This window comes from Aspergillus campestris (genome assembly GCF_002847485.1).
Source record: "Aspergillus campestris IBT 28561 chromosome Unknown P168scaffold_11, whole genome shotgun sequence".
NCBI classification, from domain to species: domain Eukaryota; kingdom Fungi; phylum Ascomycota; class Eurotiomycetes; order Eurotiales; family Aspergillaceae; genus Aspergillus; species Aspergillus campestris.
This window is the reverse complement of record NW_020194346.1, coordinates 1,044,904-1,066,384: the sequence shown is the minus strand read 5'-3', so window position 1 is coordinate 1,066,384 and position 21,481 is coordinate 1,044,904. Positions and strand designations below refer to the sequence as shown.

Sequence of the window (21,481 nt, the reverse complement as noted above, 5' to 3'; positions counted from 1 at the left end):
ACGTGGTGCACAACACCAAGTCGCTTTTTTGTGGTGTTGTCGGAGCGGAGGCCAAGACGCAGCTGACGGGGGGGGGGGGAGAAGAAACGAGAGCGATCCTTATTGAGCCTGCGCCGGTATCATCCACCAAAACGACACGGGATGAACAGCATGGATTGAAGCCGACCAAATCACCGCGGCCTGTCAGGCGTTGAACAGTCTGAAACCCTCACTGAGGGATTTAAAGTAGGAGGAGGGGAGGGAGGAGAGAGAAGAGAGGGAGGGAAGAGGCGGTGGTGAGGGAGTGGGGATTTCGCGATGGGTGGGAACGGGAGGAAACCAGAGGGAGTCGGTAAAGATGAGAGCGCGCGAAAGAGAGGAGAGATAAGAAAGAAAGAGAGAGGGAGAGGGAGAGGGAGAGAGAGAGAGGGAGAGAGAGAGAGAGGATGATGGGGGGAGGAGAAAAGGGAAGAACGGGAGTCGGTGATGAATCCCAGACTGTAATCCGTAATAATAAGGCGGGACTCTGTTGATTAGGAGGAGGAAGAGGAGGAGAGAGAATGAACGGGAGGAATGAACGGGAGAGAGGGAGTAATAGAGTGGGAGGAAGAGAGCGAGAGAGAGAGAGAGAGGAAGATCGGGTTAGGTTAGGTTGGGTTGGCAGCGGTCGCAGTCAGATGTAGCAGTAGTAGTGGTGGTATACTAGGTTAGGAGATCGGGAGCCCACAACTATGGGGAAAAAAGGTAAAGAGAAAATAGAATGATCGCCAACAAAGTCAATCCTTCTTTTAATGTGTTGGTCAACCCAGAGATCGATCAAATCAGTTGGACTCCAGATAGGATCCAGATGAAGAGATAGTGGTCAGGGAGGTTGTGTATGGTGTATCAGAGAGAAGATAGAGAAGAATAGAAGAGTAAAATCAAAAAAGAAATTTATATATATCAAGTAGGAAAAACAGAAAATGAAAATATCCAGGAAAACTTCATCCAAAATCAAGATTGATTGAATCTCTCCTGATTTCCCTGTTCGCTTCTCATCGTCTTCTCTTCTCTTCTCTTCTCTTGTTTCTCGTGAGGCTTTTCTTCTCCTCGCCCGAAAGGGATTAGCGTGCTCCGCTCTCATTGGCTGTCGCGGTCATTCACCCGTCCCGCTAGTCCTAATCGGGTATGTAATCACGTGAATATTTAGCCGGCTCGGATCATCGTTCTTGCGCTCCCGCCGATCTTTTTTTTTTTTTTTCCTTCATTTACTCGATTTTCTTCTGCTTCTTCTTTCTTTCTCTCTTCAACCTCTACAATTCTGCTGTTGAACACAGAAGGCTTGATTGCACCCTGTGGCATGACAGCAGCTGATTCTTGCTCTGTTCTACAGGAAGACCATCAATGGCTTGGTTTTCCTTCGCGAACACTGACATCAGATGATCACGCCACACTGACCAACATCAGCTCATGTCAATGTGCTCCCCATTCATCCATGGTTAGTTCCCTTCATTTCCTACATCCCCTGCCCACTTGCCCCTGTTCGAAGATGATAAAACACTTTTTACTTCTTAATCCTCCGAATCGACCATGAGGAGACTTGTCGGTCCTTCCTTTCCCGGTCGGTCTGTACTTGCCAGTATCTTTTGTCTGAGAACTTTGATCTATGCTCTTTCGCTGCCACTATATTCTCTTGGATGACAGCTAACAGTGCATCTAGTGTCTTGCCGCAGTATCGCCTCGAGCGTCAACCCACTTGACATCAGGTACATCCTGGATTGCGAGTGCTGCATGGGATCAATGGAGGTGGGGTGCTATAGATCAGTTATAATTGCAAATGAGATCCAATCAGAATTTCTCAATCACGAATCATCCATTCGCTCGTATACGTAGTGGCACCCAGGGCCTGGTATCCTGGTCCTAATATGTATACACCATTCTATCTTCTCGGACCCCTGGTTAGTTATACAACTGGCATGCTGAAAAGAGCCTCCGCCTGCGTCGACTACCTAGCTGGGTTTCCACCTCACCGATTAAAATCAATGGTGGATGACCGGATACGAGGAAAGGCCATAGAAGCTGTTCAAGTGTGGCATGAAGTACGAGAAACTAGAGTCGATAGGAAGCCTATATATAGTAAATAAGATTGTGGCTTGACGAAGCTTCAGATATAGCAAATATATACTTCGACGGGCCGGACTACGACCGATGTCAATTCGAAAGCACACATGGCTGGCTAGTCATGAAATCTACAAAGTATTGGACATTCAGTAAGATTTGACAAAGGATAGCAAGATCATCAATCACAGGATCATCTCCAGACGAAAAAATACATCCATAGATGGATGCGTTCACCGCCTGAGGTATGAGGTATCAATCCATCTGCCAAGACCTGCCACATCACGTGCCGGCAAACTCGCCCGCATACTGGATCACGATGGCAATGAAGCCAAGAAAGTCAAGCCTGCCCAACTCTCACCACGCTCTTCCCTCTTCAGCTGATGCGCATCCTCACAACTGGTAGCATCGGCAGATTCTTCATTTCTTGATCCCGGTGGCAGTCTTTGCCCTGGATGTTCCCATCAATGCAACAAGGTCGGTTGCTCAGGTCTCTTGCACGACCCTGCCGCTTTGTCGCCCATCGCCGCTATCCCGCCGCCGTTTGTTCGCGTCGCTTCCATATTTCAACCCGATGGCTGTCGTCAGCTCCATCGGACGGAGTTCCAGGCTCGACGCCTAGTAATGTCGCCAACGATATCCCCTCTTTCAGTGCCGAGCCCAATGTATCACCCCAGCCGGGCGCCTCGCCCATCACCGCACCATCGGTAGAACGTCCGGAAAAGAACGAATCGAAACCGTACGGATCAGCCATTCGGAGATCGCTGAGGAACAAGAAGGCCGCCGCGGAACAGGCCGCCCCGAAAGTCACCGTGCCGAAGTGGTTCCGGGAACGGAACACGGTACTCCACGATGGCGAGGGAAGGACGACGGCGGATACAACGCAACATGTGAAGATCAGCGCGCCGGAAGTCAAAGCCGACCATAGCACGACGGGCCGTGAGGCCCAGGGTGGTGAGGGCGGCGAAGAACCCTCTGTGTCCGGCGGGTCCTCTAGCGGCGAACACCGCTATGTCGTGGCCGAAGCGCTGTGGGAGGAACTGTGCGCCTCTGCTAGGGCGGGTATCCGACTGCCCCCCGCGAAGTATGCGAAGGAGCCTGCCGCGCGGAAGTCACATCTCGTCCTCCAGTACCCGGGGAATGACGGTGTGCTGTTCTTGGATGCGGTGGTTAAGAGGCTATCGCAGGAGCTCGGTGCGGATCTGGTGACGCTCAATGCCCAGGATATTGCCGAGCTATGCAGTCAACAGGACCTCGCTGATACGGGTGCCACGACGGCCATTCGTTCCCTAGGCTATGAGGTCTATCGTCCGTCCGTGTCTGAGAGTTTCCCCGAAGCCGGTGACGAAGCGGAAGCTGATGACGAGGCCCTTGATACTCCCATGCCGTCGCGCAACTTCCGTCCGACAGTGAAGGGCCCAAAGTTTATTACCATCGATGGGTCCCGGGATACGGGCGACATTCCACTTCCGAACCTTTTCGGATTGAAGTCGTTGGTGGCCTCGTTCAACGGCAACGAGGGCTCGGCGGGGTCCGCATCACAGTATCCGACAGACAGAGCTGAGGACCGGCGACTTCAACTCCTTCATGAACTAATTTCATCCCCTGGACAACAACGGACACCAACGACAAAAGAACAGGAAGCACAACCCTCGGAAGCTACTACGGAATCGGGCAACTCCAAGCCCAAGAAGACCCGCGACGTCATCGTCCAGGTCCAGGATTACGGCGAGATTCAGAATACCCGCGAAGGCGGCCGATTCATCTACTTGCTACAGAAGGCGATTCAAGACCAACGGGGCGACGGATCCCGTGTCTTGTTCGTTGGGACGGCCGCCCAAGAGGCCACCCCCGAGTCGGACGCCTCGCGATTAATGCAGAACGCCTTCGATGATCAGTTCTCCCAGATGCTGGTCGTCACGCCGGCCATGCGCTCCGAGGCGGTAGAGAAGGCACTCACGGAGGATCGAACGAAGCGCACATTGGACATCAACATTCGCCACATGCAGGACATGCTTCGTACCCGGTTGCACGACAGTCCGTCTGCGCTCAAGGACGATATATTTGCGGGCCGTGACTGGCCGCTGGACATTGCGGCCCTGAAAGATTCGGGCCTCAACGAGCGTTACTGGTCGTACAGTCAAATCCACTGGGCGACGACGCTCGCGCTCGGCGGTCTCAAAACCGACGAACCCTTTGGTTTTGAACATATCCAGCGTGGAATTGAGATGATGCAGAGGACCGATCAGGTCAAGAACAGCTGGCTGCAGGACAAGACGGCGAAGTCTACCGGAACTGCCGAGAACGACAACGACCGCGAGAAGCTCTTGAGCTCGCTGCGAAAGACATGCAACACCCATGAGAAGAAGCTTCTGAACGGTGTCGTCGATGCGAAGAGCATCCGCACCACATTCTCCGACGTTCAGGTCCCCCCGGAGACGATCGATGCGCTGAAGACTCTCACGTCCTTGTCGCTCATCCGCCCCGAGGCGTTCACGTACGGTGTCCTCGCCACGGACAAGATCCCCGGACTGCTCCTCTACGGGCCCCCGGGAACCGGAAAGACGCTCCTGGCCAAGGCAGTGGCCCGGGAGAGTGGTGCTACAGTTCTCGAGGTCAGTGGATCGGAGGTCTACGACATGTACGTGGGCGAAGGGGAGAAGAACGTCAAGGCCATCTTCACCCTGGCCAAGAAACTCAGCCCGTGTGTTGTGTTCATCGACGAGGCCGATGCCATCTTCTGCTCCCGGACGGGAGCCAGCAGCCGCACGTCGCACCGGGAACTCATCAACCAGTTCTTGCGCGAGTGGGACGGAATGAACGACCTGTCCGCCTTCATCATGGTTGCGACCAACCGGCCGTTTGACCTAGACGACGCCGTCCTCCGTCGTCTGCCGCGACGACTCCTCGTGGACCTTCCCAAGGAGCAAGACCGTCTGGCCATCCTGAAGATCCACCTCAAGGACGAAACCCTCGATACCACCGTCAACCTGGCCGAACTCGCCCGCCGTACCGACCTCTACTCGGGATCCGACCTGAAGAACCTGTCTGTGGCAGCCGCATTGGCATGCGTACGGGAAGAGAACGACCTAGCGGCGAAACACCAAGGCGACGAGCCCTATCAATACCCCGAACGACGCACCCTGACCCAAACCCATTTCCAGCGCGGCATGGAAGAGATCAGCGCGTCGATCAGCGAGGACATGACATCACTGTCGGCGATCCGCAAGTTCGACGAGCAGTACGGCGACCGCAAGGGCCGACGCAAGAAGAGTCCCGGCTGGGGATTCATGCCGGCCAGCGTCGAGGAGAAGGGCACGGATGCCGCGCGGGTGCGAACATGACGGGAAAGCATACACTCAATACAGTTGGAATTTGAATCGGATGGGATGGATTTGTACTATTAGCGATATGGGCCCATATAGAAACTGTACCGATAGGTGTTATTTGTGTAGATAGAATATGATATGCATTCATTTTGACTTCTTTACTTTACAAGAAAGAGACAGCGTGGATAGGGCTGATGACTCAGCCGGTAGTTGGCCATGCCCCAGCCGCATCGGGTTAGCCTGGTCCCGTAATACGAATACCAGAGCTGAGGAAAAATACAATGACATCGACGAATGAATCCGCCCGAAATCCCTTGACTTCATCTGCTCACTTCTCTCACTCCCTCTTCTCCATTGCTGTCTATACACTTGTTCGAGCTCTTCTCTCTGGATTTCTCTGTATACTTCGCCGAACCGAAGATTAGGAGTCCGAGTCCAAGAGGGGTATCCACCAGCCACAACCGGTCGAAAACTACCTATCCATTGTCCGGGCTTTTCTCCTCACGCGATTTGCCAGCCACTTGCCCCTCCTCTTACATCTCCCACCTCAGCCACCCTCGATCTGACAGACCACAACCATGGCCGTCGACGCCCGCGACTCGGCCATCCGAGACGCGAAGCGCTACATTCGCGATGTCGTGCGGAACGACTGGACCTTCCAGCCCTCCACCGACGACGGAGCTCCCGCAACCTCATTCCCGCCTCCGCCCCAGAACGAGGTCGCCGCATGGCGACTCCGCGAATACGACAGCTCCGGCTCGGAGCTAGAGCCCCAGATGTCGCCCACGGGCTATGACGATGACTCGTCGGAGCCGGGGAGCCCGATGATGTCGCCTGTCGGCGGTCGCGTGGAACGACGCCGCAAGCGCCGGAGGGACGAGGAGGAGGAAATGCGCTGGAACGAGGGCCTCAGGACGTGGGTCGAGAGGCGCGATGCGTGGTCTGGGGCTCGCGCGAAACCGGAGGTCTTGGGTGAACCTCACCATGCGGATGTGTCCTCCGATGAAGCCGCCGCAAGGACGTTGAACTCCTCGTCCGGAGACTCGTCCAATCTGGCGACTAGGACCGGCGCCTCGCTCACCATATCGGACAAGGACGCTACCCCCTTGCAGCAGGATCGCGACGGCGAGGACCACTCCACGACGGCGGCAGACGCACACCAAGGGTCGACCGAGACGGCGATCACCGAGCCCGACACGCAGGGCGCCACGGCGACCACCCCAGCGCCGGCGCCGGCGACCGCCGCCTCGAAAGCAGTCGCGTCCACCGTCGCGCACCAGCAGCGGCCCGAAGAAGCCATCGACCCCGTCATCCCCGTCGTGCCCTCCCTAATCTCCACCACGAACCCCATCCGCGCCTCCATCACCCCAGCCATGTACCCAAGCATCTACTCCAAAGTTGTCGTGCAGGGCCTAACACCCACGGTGCCGATCAACCTCGCCGATGTCACCAAATCCATGGTACAGGGCTGGAAATCTGACGGCCAGTGGCCGCCGAAACCGACGAACATCGTCCTCCAAGACGACGCCACGGTGCCCCGCGCTAGGGACGACATCTCGACAGCACCTACATCGGCAGCCGCCGCCGACAAACAACCGCCGTCTCCGGAGTCGAAACGGCGCTCTGGAGTCGCCAGCGCCGTGCGCAAGGTATTGCACTTTTCGGGCTTCCACCCGTCACATCCGTTCCATCGACGCGGGTCCAGTCAGCCGTCTGAGGAGGCTGCCGCCGCGCATGCCGGTGAGCATGCGGGGGAGAACGCATAGATTGTTCTTCTTTTCTTCATCTTCTTTTCCTCCCTCTTCCTCTTCTCTTTCCTCTTCTTTCCTCTTTTCTGTTTGTGTATGCAACGCAACGCAATGCACCGAGACGAGGAAAGTAAATCAGTCTGGTAAATGATGATGACATGTTGCATTGGGCCGGTTTTGGGAAACAACTCCATTTCTCGTTTCTTTTTTTCCCTATTTCTTTGTGTCATGATTTTGATCTGAGTCTTCTTGTCTGTCAGTCTGTCTGTGTCTGGTTTTTCTTGCATCATCACTTGCACCAACTGTTCTATGCTTATCTTATTCTTTATTCCTTCTTTTCTTCTTTTTTTGATCTCCCGATCAAAGCATCTATACCTCAACGGTTATAATTCACCCTATCATGGTCTTTCTATTCCATACTACTCTATCATGTCATCCATGTATTGTGCTGTCATTGCATGTGTACGGGGTATCATATCATATCACATCCCATCATCCACCTTATGTCTATGTATCCTTGCGCGTCTCTGGTGTCTCTTTGTGTCTTGGTTTATTTATTATTGCTACCTACCTAGGAGATAGGTAGGTAGGTGGCGTGTTTTTGTCAGGTTTGGTCTCTTTTTTGTGGTGTTGGTATGGATGGATTAGTGTAGCTAGCATGACATTCATTCCACCTCCCACCTACCACCTACCAGGTAGGTATCTAGCAATCTAGCTACCTGGTATAATCACGGAGAAGCAGTCTGGAAAGCACGACTACAATCTTATGTTTCCTTCTCCATTTCCTTTCTCTAGGATCGTTGCTTTCCTTGGTTGTGTTTATGGTCTATCTCTAGGTGTGTGCATTAAGTTATGATTATATCACTATATCCTTGAGTTAACAGTAGAAACAAATATGTGCTTTATATTTGTGGTTCGTGTTCTATTCATGGATTACATCATGGTTATAGATGTGGATATATATATATATCGTAGCCCTACTCTCCGCTCCCTTCTAGATCCAACGTTTTTAACTTGGTATTGGATGATTTATTCTCGCATGAGATGCTATTTATTTTATTTAATCGTAGTTTATATTACTTGGTACTAGGTATCTCATAATCTATCTGTTATAATCCGCGCTCATGCTTATCTCTTTCTCTTATAGTCCATCTCTAGCTTCGCTTTTGAAGTTCATTAGATAAGGTACATGACATAGCAGATATGATATGAGATTATATTATATAAGACATGCATATACACACATGCAGGACTGGTCAGGTTACTCCAAGCCTATAGTAGAGAACTGAAACCACCCCAGCATTCAAAAACGACCAGCATCTGCCGACGAGTCAGACCCAACCAAGCCCAACGCCCCCACCACCTCCAAAAACCGCATACAAGCAGCATCGAACATCTCGCTTGAACGCTCCAGCTGCGCAGTGACGGCCGGCTCCAGCGCTACCTCCTGCGGGTGGTGGCCGCCGCGGCGCGTGAAGTAGTATTTCGCGTTGTGGCGGGACCAGCTCTCGTTGAGGTAGGATTGGAGTTCGCGGGTGGCGGAGTGGTAGATTTCGTGAAAGAATGGTGGGTTGGTATTGGTGGTGGGGGTGGTAGTGGGAGAGGATGGTGTGAAGATTGGGGAGGAGGGCGAGGGGGGGAGGTGTTCTGTTGCGGGGGGTTGTTGTGGAGGGTGCATGCGAGGAATAGGATGAGGGTTTCGAAGGCGTGGATTTGCGAGATGAGGTGCGTGGCTGTGTTTGTGGCGCGGTTTATGTAGTCTGTTACTTTGAGGGAGGAGGTGAGCATGTCGATGAAGGAGGCGGCTGTGACTGTGGCGGGCGGGTCTTGGAGTGTGTTGTTGGGCTTCTCGATGAGGGAGTAGAGGGTGGCGTATGATGAGCGGAAGACTGCGGTGATGAGAGTGACGACGGATGCGACGCAGTTAGGGTCCGTGGTGTCCATGTGGAAGAGCAGTTCCTGGAAAGTCTGGGTGATGCTCTGCGTGACGGGACGGCTGAGCATCCATGCGGCGGGGTTCGTGAACGTTGTCTCGAGGTAGGCTGGGAAGACAGACTGCAGGAGGATTGCGCGCAGGGTCGGCTTGCTCGGGTCTCCGGCTTCGTACGTGTCTGTCATTGAGGCATGCAGCTGTTGGACAAGGTACATCTGTTGCCCGTCGATCGCTGCTCGCTCTGAGACCCCCTGGACGAATATGATCAGCGTCTTTGCGACCTTCTCGGACGCGAGCTTCGGTTCGTAGCTCTTCAGCCTGGCAACGATGTACGTAGGGTCTGTCGAAGGGAGGGGGAAAGTCGCAGGATCGGTGAAGAATGGGTCGATAGGACAGATGTCTCTGGTGTGCTGCTGCAGGAACCCAACGACACGGTGGACGAAATCAACGTATGCCCCTTGTGCGCTTGTTCCCCCGTTGCCGAGCTCCTTGTAGTTCTCTTTCATGGACGACATCATCATCTGGATGAGCTCGCGGTACTCGTGCTTCGTGCTCGAGAGCTCCATGCTTTCCGTGTCCTCCAGGTTCTGGATGTGGGCGCGCATGTTAGACAGAAGACTCGACAGTAGGGACAACCGCCGTTGGCTAAGATCTTCTAGTGTAATCGAGTATTTGTTATCTCTGACGTCCTTAGAAAACGGCAGATTGTGCAGGATGGGATTCTGCGCATCTCGATCTAGCAACGCCCCGGTAAGGCAGTGCTGGAACTTGAGCATCGATACACGTTCCACCAGACTCGTCATCCACATCCCAAAGATCTGGGTCCGACAGTCAGATACAAACTGAGCGTCCTTCTCAATGCAACTTGCAAGGAATCTGGGCGTGAACTTTCTCGTCTGAATAGTGCCCCGAAGCGTTGCCCAAGAGTCGCCATCATACGGGCTCATGTAACTATCCCAATGCCGTATCCGATATTGGACCAGGATCTGCGCGATCGAAGTCCAGCAGTCAACGACAGCCAGTAATATAGCATCTTCGGGACTGTGGTCTTCGCCAAAGCAGTTGGATACAAGACGTGACACAGCAGGACGGAAGACTTGTTCCACGTGCACTATTCCCTCAGGGCGCTCGTCGGAAGTTTCATCTCCGCAGATCGCATCGAAGTCTAGATCCCTCCAATCCCCGTACTCTTGACTGTCTTCGTCCGTTGCGGCTGGCCCGTTTGCCACACCGGCTCTGGTATCTGCAGGGGCAGGACGGCATTTTTCGATGTAAGCCACGATCACCTGGAGGGCCTCCGACACTGTAGTGTTAAGGCGTGCAGCCTTCGAGTTGAAAAGGCCCAGGACCCAGTTTATGGGCGTCTTCGAGACTATCTTATACGCGCGGTCCAATGTAGAGGCCGATTGCACGATACCTTGTAAGCTGTTCAAGGCGGTCTTCAGCAACGATTCGATCTGTTGCTGATTCTGCGCTATCGTCCGTTCAATCAGCTGGTGCGAGAACTGGTTATCCGCAGTACTCTGCGATTCGACCTCTTTGCGCGCAAGACCGTGCTGCTTTAACAGCTCCGCAACAAAATAACAGTGCCAATCGGCAAATGGCTCCAGTCCCGACGAATCCTCCTCCGTCGACATTTTGAACCGAGCAAGCCTCGTCCATGACCGAAGGCTGATAATACAGGTCTCGCGATGCGAGCTGCCAGGGTGCACGAGGTTCTTGATTGCTTCGATGCGTGGACGGCATCCATCAGGCACCGCGTAGTACAAGGTGCAGAGAAGATCATGGTGGTTCCGTAGAGCGTCCAAGTCGGTCTGATGGATAGGCTTCTCCTTGGGATAAACTCGACCGTGATTCGGCAACAGGCGCCAGGCGAAGTTCCGGACCTTCTTCTTATCGTAGATTTGGGACAAGAAGCGCAAACCACTTGCGACGATCTTCAGCAAGATATGGAAGCATGGGTCACCGGGTAAGACCTCAAGCGAAGGGTTGCGGTCCAGCTCATCCAAGAAGGCAGGAGACCTGTAGCTTTCCTCGTGTTTCAGGTTGTATAGGGTGTTTTTGGCGAAGAAGTCATAAAGAGTGTCGAGGATAGGCTTGCAGTTGCGCCAGCCCCAGCCGTTTATCAGGTGAAAGCATCGGTGGAATAAGGCCCGGCAGTAACTATTATAGGATAACGGTTGCGCGTCGGAGTGTGTATCATAGCTGCCTAGAACCGGAGCCAGGAGCTTCTTGACGACTGTCCAATTTTCGTGAGGCTGCTTGAAGCGTAAACCAGTTCGAGCTATCCCCAATGGATCGATCTCATTCAGAGGCAAAGTTGCATATACCCGCTGCCACCCATTCTCTAAGCAGCCGACATCCTTCAATCTGCCCAAATCCACAGCTTCGGCTAGGGAATGGGCATCGGTCACAAGCTCTTCAAAGCAGGTTTTGAGATTGTCTCTACTATGCAATACGTGGTTCACAATGACATAAGCTTCGACAAATGGCTGATCGTCCCGAATCCCCGCCTCACGCCATGCGCGAGACCTGTTGTTGTCAAGAAACTTGTGGATACTAGACTGCCCTGCTGGGTTTGAGATGATGAGTGCAATGACCTGTCTGGAGGACGACTTGACTAGCTCAAACGTCTCATTAGCAATGGCATTCTCCACAAGATCATGGCAAGCTATTTGGCTCGTCAAGTTTGCGAACACCAGATTACATGACGCAAGCTTTGCGAGATGATCTGCCTCCTGCGCATTCGTTGGGATCAATGTCATCAAATGATCATTGATCTTGCAGATCAAGCCATGTATCCTTTGCACGAAACCCTTGCGATCGATAGGATCGATAAATGTCAGGCTTTCTGTAACATATCTGATTAGTTGCCGATAAATGATGTGGCCATTGCCGGCTGGCCTTGCATCGACTTCTGCATGCTCCTCGCTTTCTTTCTGACCCAGCATGCAGTTGAAAGCGATCCCGATCTCAGAAGAAACCGTATCATTCCACGGTCCCCAGCGACAACTCTTTTCGCCCAGATTTATATGGAAGGAACTGGCAGCCTCATCAAAGTTACGCTTGCCAGCCGCAAGAGAGACAGAAAGTTCACCACTCCCGATGAACGTGGACTCATGGAAAAAGGTCCCCGTAGCCAGAGGGGTTATGTTGAAATCAACACTGTATGAACGCTGAAGGCCTTTCAACAGTTCGGAATCTTGTTGTAAAGAGCCATTCGTCCCAGTAGTTTCTGGCTCTGGCGATGGTAGCGGAGGTGCTTCTTGACTGTCTGATGCATCAACTTCTCGTCGCGTCGGAGTGCGTTTTCTAAGCTGACGGCGCCGATTATGCAACTGGCCCGTAGGATGTTTGTCATGGGATGGTCCCCCATTCTCAGGTGCATCTACCCGATTCGTGCCAGGAGTACTCGGCGTCAATGGGCCATCCGAGAGGAATCGATCCATAATCTCATTCCGTGGTCTTGACTTGGGTAACGGTCTTCGGAGGCGGCTCCGGTTAAGCGACGCTAGGGATCTCCGAAAGGTCGTGGCCGATATACCTGCTTGGCCAGAGCTTACTGCCTCCAGTCCTGCTGGCCTTGGGGCCTCTCGACTCAGAGAAGAAACCCCAATATTTCGACGGACGAACCACCTGGGGCCTTGTTTTTGGGGCCGCGTGGACTCGGTAGCATCCTGAGTAGCGTTTAAGGTTTGAACAGGGGCTGGAGCATCGGGGGTGGGAGTCTGTTCACGAAGGACGCTCGTGTCCCTAACTTCCAATGTCGGATCGACATCGACTGCTGGGGTTCTTGCTTTTCTGTTCTGGCGATTGCCCGACGTACCCTGCTGATTAGTAGAGAGATCCGCCAAAGGTGGACGTTTTTGGGGCCGTGTCCGTGGCTGTGGCAGCTTCTTCTGTCGAAGACCACCTGAACGCCACTGGCGCAAGGAGTGATTGACGTCTTCGCTGTCTGATCTCGAGCTCAGCTTGAACACTTTACGTGTGGGACTCTGTCGGCCCCTGTCTTGACGGAAGCGTGCGTTGCGCGCAGCAACTCGAAGGAACTGCGGCTGCTCGGTTCGAGATCGAGCAGCGACGTCCGGGGCGTCCAAAACACCAAGCCTTGGAGGACTTCGTCGGGACGGAGGTCTCTCTTTGTGTGTTCTTTGTCCTCCGTAGACGGAGTCAGTGAGCCTTGACTGTCTTTTCAAACGCGATCTTCTTAGATGATCGCTGGAGTCAATCCCGCCCCCTCCCGTGTTTTGTCGGTTTTTGTTCAGCTTCTGCTTCCGTGGACCCGAAGAACGAGTGGCAGACTCAAACATGTAGTCTATCCGATTGTCCTCGGGAATGTCGTCTCCGCCATCTCGCTCGAAAAAAGGATCCTGCGAACCAACAAATCTGGCCAGTATCTCGCGGGTATCGACATCAGGGGCGTTACTTTCTCGTTCCTCATCACTGTCATCATCTGCAAGTTGTCTCAAGGCGTCCAATTGGCCCCGTGAGCCTGCTTGTGTCGTGGTATCATTTCTTTTCGTTATCTTCTTGGCAACTCCTTTGGCATTCTCCTGCCGAGCCGCTCTCTCCAAGTTTCGTTGCGTGGAGCTTGGCAGCCCACCCTTCTGCTTCTGCTGGTCGAGTCGGAGCCATGACGCGGGGAGTACACCTTTGATTTTGCGTTGGAATTGTTGGACAGCATTCGTGTCCTGGCCATTCTGCTCCACGTCCGAGCTAGAAGGGCTATGGGATGCCATCGACCGGTCATCACTCGAGTTGTGATCGACAGGACCGGGCACGTCCATAGCGTCCTCGTTTGCGTAACTATCCCTAGACTGTGGTTCTGTGTCGGGCGTGTGGATCGGGGGTGGACTGAACCCGCGGGGCCAAATGAATTCATTAGGTCGTTGGGCAATATGAGGCGACGAGGCGCTTCCCGATCGCGGCGGACTGGGGGGAATGTCAGGCCGGCGAACAGGGAAAGAATTATCGACCACCACTACTGGTCTTTGTGAGTGATCTCCGTGTCCTCCGTAATGCTTTGATATCCTGCGTCTTTTAGATGCCCGAGCATCACGGACCGGAGAGCTATCCACAGGCTGCGGAGGATTGGGGCCTGCATGAGTAGAGGGTCTGTGTCGAGTTTGCTCAGAATGATGGTCAAGCTCTAAAGGAGAGGAGGGCATGACTCCAAGTTCCATTGCTGAGCTACTCGATGGAGACTCGGGATTAGGAGCGGATTCTTGCACTTGGCTTTCACCAGCCGCCGCTGCAGCACGCAATGCCTCTCGATATTGAGCGATGCGTACCGGTTTAACACCTCGTTGCATCATGAGATTCCGATATTTCGCGTCTTCCAGCATATATGGGTGTAGCTGGATTGGATTCCGCTGGCGCAAGGACCTTCTTCCCGCGGTGCGTGAAGAATCGTGTAAAATGTCTTCTGGAATTTCAGGTGGCAGTGGCAGCAGCTCTTCTAACTCTTCTAACATGCCTCTTGGTAATTGATCTGGTCGGTGACGGTCGTTCGGCTCATCCTCGTCGAAACGTATTGAATGAAGAGATGACGGCGGAGAAGAAAGAGGTGAAATGTCATTGCTGTCATCGAATTGGTGCAATTGGCTCTCTTCGTGAGCAGGCGCAGTAGGCGTAGCCTGCCTACGCGGAGGTTGGAAGACAAGCTGCAGTTCATCGGGGGACGAGCTGGGGATATCCCAGATATCCTTCTGCGGTTGCGCCTTGGGGGTTGATGGCGATTCAGCGTCGTCTGGAGCGGCCGACAGCGTAGGGGACGGCTGGGCAGGTCCTAGCCTCCTAGGAGTAGTCTCTTCGTCTTCGGGCTCGTCGAGTTCCATCGGGTCCGAAGCGGGGGGAGCCACGTCGTCTCCATGATCTTCTGTCTGGTCGAGCGTGGTATTCCCAACAGCGTTTCTGCCGGGTATGACGATCTCGAAACCAAACCCGGTGGTGTCATGCGAGGTGTTGGGGCCTTCCTCCGTCTTATCGCCGTGAGAGGACTTTGGAGCCGTTGCGGCGTGAAGGTCGGCGCCTGAGTCGACATTGTGCCCAGTCGGTCGACATACATCCTCCACCTCATCACCATGAAAAGATCCCGAAGCCGTCGCAGCGTGAAGGTCGACGTCCGAGTCAACATCATGCCCAGTAGATTCACCCCCATCCTTCACATCCCGATTCACCCTCTCCGTACCCTGACTATCGAACCCATCCTCCGAGTCCGAGTCCGGTACATATCCTCGTTCCCGCCATGATTCCATTTGTGTACTGGGCGTTGAAGGCCCATTTCCCTAACCATGCATAACCGCGTTCAAAGCGAAGCCGAAGCCGAAGCCGTAAGTCGCAACGATAAGAATCGGCGTTCGATATCGACTGATTGAAAGGAACCACAGGTGGTTGAATCGTGAAATGTAGCGCAAGCTTATTTAAAAAAAGGGTGGGCGTCGCAGAGAAGTTCAAAGTGAGTAATGCTGTGAACGGGAGGGGGCAGGCACCTAAACGCGTTGAAAATGTGGGGAGCAAGGCACGCGACGGAAGGGAAGCACTTTAAGCCTGGGCGGAACTTTGGCGATTAGATTGGCGGGTCGGCCGACCTCCGCAACGCCGGCTTTCTTCTTTTCCTCCTCCTCCTCCTCCTCCTCCAACAACAACAACAGCACCGCTGTTGGTCGTTTCTGTCGCTCACCATGGGTCGCAACTTTTTCCCTGCTGTTTTTGCCATCGGCATGGGTATAGTCTCTGGTTAGTCCTCATCTCCACAGTCCGAGCAAATTCTTGGTTCAGCGCCATCAGCTAACAACCAGGATCATTCTAGGATACTATACCTTCCAGCCCTCGTTCCAAGAGCTGCAAAGTGAACGTGAAAACACCCAACGGTATGTCGCTTCGCCTGACACTCTTACCTGCCCTTTCCTCAGCCCCTCCCCTGGATACTAACATGAAAAAAAGCCCCAACACAACCGCAGGACAATCGCCGGACCAAAAGACCGCCGCAGCTCCCTCCCCCCCAGCTCCCACCAAAGAAGACGCAAATGCCGGAACCAACAATTGAAATAGCCAATATCTACTGAAAGCAAGGCTACAACAGGGCACGAGAGTTGGGAGAAATGAGCTGGCCCGCAGAATGAATGAAGCACGGGTTGTGCCGTGTCACCCCGCTCTTTCAGACGAGTCGAATGGATTATTCGGATTCGGCCTCCACGCGTCCATGCGGGACAGGGTCTCTTATACTGGTGCATGAAATGGAATGAATGGGTAGGAGTCTGATGACGGGGAGATTGCGCGATGCTTTGGGCTCCTGGGTGCTCCATGGGATTCAAGCAGGCTTATTGAATGCTTTGGTCTGGTGCATTATTGATCTGGTCACTTGTGGATGGCTGTCGGTGGGTATGAAGGTTTTGACAGCGGTCGTTCCGTCTTCATTTGGTCTAGAAATTGGTGCATTTCCGCAGTTGCCAGGTGCTGGAACCATATCATTGGTATGGTGTTGTATACAGCTTGTTTCGCGTACATATTCTATAGATTCCGACGGGCGATGAATATATATCTAGACCTCAATGTACAACAGTGAAAAGAAAACGAGTTGATAGTCCTATTCTACCAACATGAACCAGCCATAACACCAGACGTTTTCGAAAATACAAGTCGCATAAGCCCGACCAAATGCATATAGTACAAACCGCCGAACTGTCGTTCCAAATTCAAACCCGCAATCACGCCTAGCCCGGTACGCCCATCAGTGTCCGTGCAATTACACCTCTTCCACTAACTTTCGGGGTCCATGGTTTCCGAAAGGACGACCTGCCGGTGTGTCAAGCCATTCGTTTGGCACGCCGAGTCTGCTGCCGTCGCGGCCGCTGACCCATCTGGCGAAGATAGGATCGACTTTCTCGACCTCTTGCGTCTCCTGGTCTCCCGACGCCGCCTCTGCCGCCTCCGCGGCGGGAATTCGACCTCGCCGTTTCGGAGCCTGCTTGCGGAGAAGCCGGTTGATAGTGTCCATCTATTCCTGGTTGTCAGCGTCCTCTCTGTTACGTCGAATGGAAGGATATGGCCTACCTTCTCTTCCTCGTTACGCTTTTCGCTCAGGTTCTTCCTCCGGCGAGCCATCTCCGTACGGCGCATGGCACGCTCTTCGGCAGTCAGATGCTTTTTCACCTGCGGTTCTGTTCACGGTTAGGATCAATTACAAACGCAGGTTGCCATCAGCGCTCACCCATTGGAAGTTGAAGGAAATCGTTCCCCAAGGAGCCTCGTTGGCGTTTCGTCATCTTGTTCGGGTCACCGGTCGCGGCGTCGTCGCTATCAAGTTCTAGATCCTCTTCGTCTTCTTCATCGCCCAGCTCCTCGTCCCCTGCTTTCACCGCGCTCTCGTCCTGCTCATCGGCTTCGCCCTCGGCGTCCGAGTCCGGTTCGGAAAGCTCCTCGTCGTCATCTTCATCTTCGTCGTCGTTCAACTCCATCTCTTTCGCTTCCACGCCCTTGACCGACTTTCCGGCCGGAGCCGAAGCCTTTGCATGTCGTTTTGATACTGGTGGCTGCGGCGGGGCATCGTCCATGTCGAGATCGCCGTCGGCATCTACGTCTTCGTCTTCGTCGCCCGGGGCATCTTCATCGATTTCATCTTCTTCCTGGTCACTCAGGTCCTCTTCGTCGCTCGTATTGACTTCAACGAGTCTCTTGTTGGGACGACTGGTCCGTGGCCCACTGACGATGGGGTTTTCTGTAAAGACATTCACGGAGCGTTTTGTGGATGCGCCCCCTCGGGAGCTTCCACCCGTGGCCTCGCGTAGCTTATTTGAAGGCATCTTCACCGTCAGGCGAATCGATTTGGGCGAGTCTCCCGTCTGTTCTGCAGAAGACCGCGATATAGTTACTGACGTAGATGAAACCGCACGGCTCCGTCTTGTCGACCTAACAGGTGCATTAGAATCGGGTTCTAGTGGATCGTCTCGCCCATTGCGGGCACGCAGCGAACGACGTAAAGACATGGCGGGGAGTTCCAAATGAGACAGGGCAGGTCGCTCAGCAGATACCGCAGACCATTAATAAACGGGGGGTAAGAGGGAATTATTAAACGAGTCTGAAGCAAAACAATCCAGGAGATTGCGGTGGGGGAAAAAGCAAACAAAGACAACCCGCTCAGTACAAAGGCCAGGTGGCGAGGGGCAGTGTGTGCGAAAGGAAGTTATTCAGAAAAGCCACGAAGATTGTCCGACGGTCTGAGAGCCCCTGAGATTGAGGGGAAAGAGTGGTTGGTGAGAGGGGAGGAGAGAGAGGCAAAAGGAGGGGAATGGGGGAAGGAAAACGTAGGAAGGAGGGGGGCATGAAGACAATCCTCGACCAACGGTGATGATGACCGACGGACTACGTGGGCCAGTGTGTTCTGAGGATGCAGACCCGGAAAGGCACAAGCACAGGCACAGGCCAACCATCCCTATCACATCGTCCTGACGCCACTAGGGACTTCCACAGCCAACGTTGGCAACGGAGCCAATGGGAAATTTCCGATCTCAGATACTAGAAAAAAATGACCCCAGTGATCGGAAGGCTCCATTCTGGATGTCGGTGGCATTTTCTTTTCCCCGCGACTCCCCGAGTGACTAGCATGAACAGGGATCAATCTAGTTGGGGGGATGGATTGATAGATCCCAGGAGATGGAACAGAACCATGACAGGAAACCAGTGGAGGGGGAAGTTGCACCGTCATGTCATGTATCAAGATGAAAAACAAGGGAGGTGGACAAAGAGCAAACAGGGAGAAACTCACCCAACCGGCCTCTCTGATGGGATGTCGGATATGAGGCTGTTCAATGTTACCAGGGTTGAGGTATGATTGGCAAATGGGCTAATGGCAACCTGCAGTGATACCGATGGATACCAACCTCGGGGGTGATTTCCTTTGAAACTGCAGTCCGGAAGAAAGGGAAGGGAATAGATCAGACCTATCAAGGACTATTCAGACAATGAATGAATTCAGGATTCGTGAAATCCGGATGAAAGATGAATCCCGATGAGTTGAAGCGTTGATTGAGTTCATTTCCCCGTTTCTGCCCAGGGCGGTCAGGGCGGTCTATCCTGGGGTAATTTACGGTACGACCCATACGCACTAACCGGATCTAGATTAGCCTGTTATCTACTCCTACCGTATCTATACAGTGGAGGATAACTTGGAATTGCATCAGCTCGAGTTTCATATGATCTTGGTGATAGATGTCCTGTTTGCTTGAATTGAAGCAGTATGGGATAGATTGTTTCTCTTTAGCAATAACCTTACTGTCAGATCAAGCTCAACTTAGTTTAGCCAACAATGGAATATGTTGCGTCGCCCTGTCGCTCCTGCCAGATAAGTTCTATAAAAGCTTATAGTTAGTAGCATGTCTCTTGATCCTGAACAAACAATTATATTCATAGATTCTTTGGCATAGGTGGCTAGGCTAGCGAGTGCTAGATTCTCATAGAGAATAGTGGTAGTCTAATCCAACAGTCTTATATCAACCATCTCTGTCCATGCCTTTTTGTTTTGCTAGCCATTACCCTCCGGGGTGATAACCCAATATGCATTGGAGAAACATAGGTTACGTTCCAGTTTCATGGCGGCGTGCTCATGTTCCAGTCTTGTCTTACTCCTCCAAAAAGCGATCCGATCAGGTCGCACGAGCACCGCACCGTCTGACTCCACGCCCCGTACATTGTGCCACATATTCCCCGTGTCCAGGTAGTCCTGCCCCAGCCAATTCCGAAAACAGCGATCTCGAGCCCTGGCTTCTTCGTGGAAACCTAGGACGCCGCATGAGACCAGATATCCTTTCCGCCTAGCCCCGTGAGAATGGTGAACCATCCCTTTCCAGCCAGGTCGTGGGTCGACAGTGTATCTTACAGCTTCTGCGTGGTGATCCACGCGTGGGGGAGCCGCATGCCCGGTAGCGTGCCGGCAGTATAGTATGACTCCTTGTCGCGGGTGTCTTCGGGCGTTCGGGCTTCCAGCGCCTCATCTTGGAAGTAGACGCTGCTGCTCTGGTAGGACTGGTTCATCTCGGCACCCAGGCTGGAAAACTGCAGCCGAGTGAGTCGGAATGCTTCATTCAGCCTTGCGCAGTATTCATCCCGTTCGAATCCCCTGGCTGGTCACCGTCCCAGCAAACTACGCAGAAGCGGCTGTTCCTAGGTCCCGAGGGCCGTCTAGCAGAGAAGAGGAAGGGGAAATAACGTACCAAGCAGACGCAGCGCGGATCATGCAACGTGGGAACGACCGCGGCGAGATCCAGTTCAACTTACCAACATGTGGAGGAAACAAACTATTTTGAGGCCACCACGTGCTGTTCTCCACATTTGAGCCGAGCAAGACGATGATATAGTTGTGTACGTGCACCTAGGCAAGGCCGACGCAGCAGGAAACCTCCTCAAACAAGCCAATAACCTAGTAGTAGACCTGGGCATGTGCTCGGCGGACGAAATCCCGCTCACCAACCCCATGAAGCACTACGGTCCGCACGGTATCATGCGCGCCTCATATAAATGTCGATGGGGGCTTGTTGAAGCTGCATTGGAAGACGTTATCGCATTCAAAAACGCCTTCCTGTACCCGTGGGCGAGGTAATGAGGCTGGAAATTGAGATCTGGCCCACGGGGATGGTGTTTGAGACTGGAGAGAGGCTTGTTGTGAAGGTGTCTGAGCATTTTATGGCCCCTGTGGAGTTTGAGGCGTTGCAGGGTACATTCCCGGTGTGTAATAAGAGGTCGCATGTAATATACCATGGGGGTGAGCGGGCCAGCTATGTTGAGGTCCCGGTGGTTGAGTCGTAACTTCAACTTCATCTAGGTATAGTATCGGGTCACATAGGGTTGTTCCTGTCGTGCTGATCAGTACGCATGCATGTGTGCATATCGGATTTTTACGGTTCTCAGCCCACAATCCTTAGCTGTGGGGAGCGTGGGGAGCATTATTAAATCACCCTGTTCCTCCTGCCAGACAAATGCATATTCTAGCTCCATGTATCTAGAGATAGTTACATTGGTTAATCCTCCTCACATCAATATATCAATTTACCATGTGTTAATGTAGTAAGATATAGCATTTGGCTGGTAATATATCTACCAGTAACCAATAGAGTTACAAACAGAATATCCTGTTGGCATTTCTACCATCTTGACCGTTCCACCAAAAGTACCAATTGACGAGTGGTAGGGTCTTGATATCCAACACATCCCCGCAACAGCCTGACATTTGCTTCTGGCTCAGGCCTCTGGCTCTTGGCTGCATATGACTAGATTAGAGGGTTTGCTAGTCTCATATTTTATAAATTAAATAGCAAACAACTCAGGTAAGAATCAAACTCACAGCTATCTCTTCTCGATGGTATCTACTGCAAGGACAGACAGACTTACTCATGAGAAAA

At 53.1% G+C, this 21,481-nt stretch overlaps 6 protein-coding genes across 6 annotated transcripts; 4 read left to right on the top strand and 2 right to left on the bottom strand.

Annotated features, from left to right (window-relative positions):
* Positions 1–2,531: 2,531 nt before the first annotated feature.
* P168DRAFT_241761 (AAA-domain-containing protein) lies at positions 2,532–5,420 on the top strand (the record flags this gene model as incomplete). The annotated part of the gene is made up of 1 exon (XM_024833771.1): positions 2,532–5,420. The coding sequence occupies one exon, from the start codon at positions 2,532–2,534 to the stop codon at positions 5,418–5,420; it is 2,889 nt and encodes a 962-aa protein (XP_024690264.1).
* Positions 5,421–5,983: 563 nt separating this feature from the next.
* P168DRAFT_299228 (DUF4050 domain-containing protein) lies at positions 5,984–7,171 on the top strand (the record flags this gene model as incomplete). Its single annotated transcript, XM_024838319.1, has 1 exon — positions 5,984–7,171. One exon carries the CDS (start codon positions 5,984–5,986, stop codon positions 7,169–7,171), a length of 1,188 nt encoding a protein of 395 aa, XP_024690263.1.
* Positions 7,172–8,593: 1,422 nt separating this feature from the next.
* Positions 8,594–15,343, bottom strand: P168DRAFT_329605 (uncharacterized protein; the record flags this gene model as incomplete). Its single annotated transcript, XM_024841489.1, has 3 exons — positions 8,594–14,018; positions 14,072–14,201; positions 14,281–15,343. 3 exons carry the CDS (start codon positions 15,341–15,343, stop codon positions 8,594–8,596), a joined length of 6,618 nt encoding a protein of 2,205 aa, XP_024690262.1.
* Positions 15,344–15,727: 384 nt separating this feature from the next.
* Positions 15,728–16,633, top strand: P168DRAFT_292757 (uncharacterized protein). The gene is made up of 3 exons (XM_024837659.1): positions 15,728–15,824; positions 15,898–15,958; positions 16,032–16,633. The coding sequence occupies exons 1-3, from the start codon at positions 15,770–15,772 to the stop codon at positions 16,132–16,134; spliced, it is 219 nt and encodes a 72-aa protein (XP_024690261.1). The 5' UTR covers positions 15,728–15,769; the 3' UTR covers positions 16,135–16,633.
* Positions 16,634–16,833: 200 nt separating this feature from the next.
* On the bottom strand, positions 16,834–18,073 carry P168DRAFT_241710 (PAPA-1-like domain-containing protein; the record flags this gene model as incomplete). The annotated part of the gene is made up of 3 exons (XM_024833768.1): positions 16,834–17,085; positions 17,142–17,248; positions 17,299–18,073. 3 exons carry the CDS (start codon positions 18,071–18,073, stop codon positions 16,834–16,836), a joined length of 1,134 nt encoding a protein of 377 aa, XP_024690260.1.
* A 2,085-nt stretch (positions 18,074–20,158) lies between these two features.
* P168DRAFT_329601 (uncharacterized protein) lies at positions 20,159–21,102 on the top strand (the record flags this gene model as incomplete). Its single annotated transcript, XM_024841488.1, has 2 exons — positions 20,159–20,366; positions 20,441–21,102. The coding sequence occupies 2 exons, from the start codon at positions 20,159–20,161 to the stop codon at positions 20,680–20,682; spliced, it is 450 nt and encodes a 149-aa protein (XP_024690259.1). The 3' UTR covers positions 20,683–21,102.
* Positions 21,103–21,481: the final 379 nt, after the last annotated feature.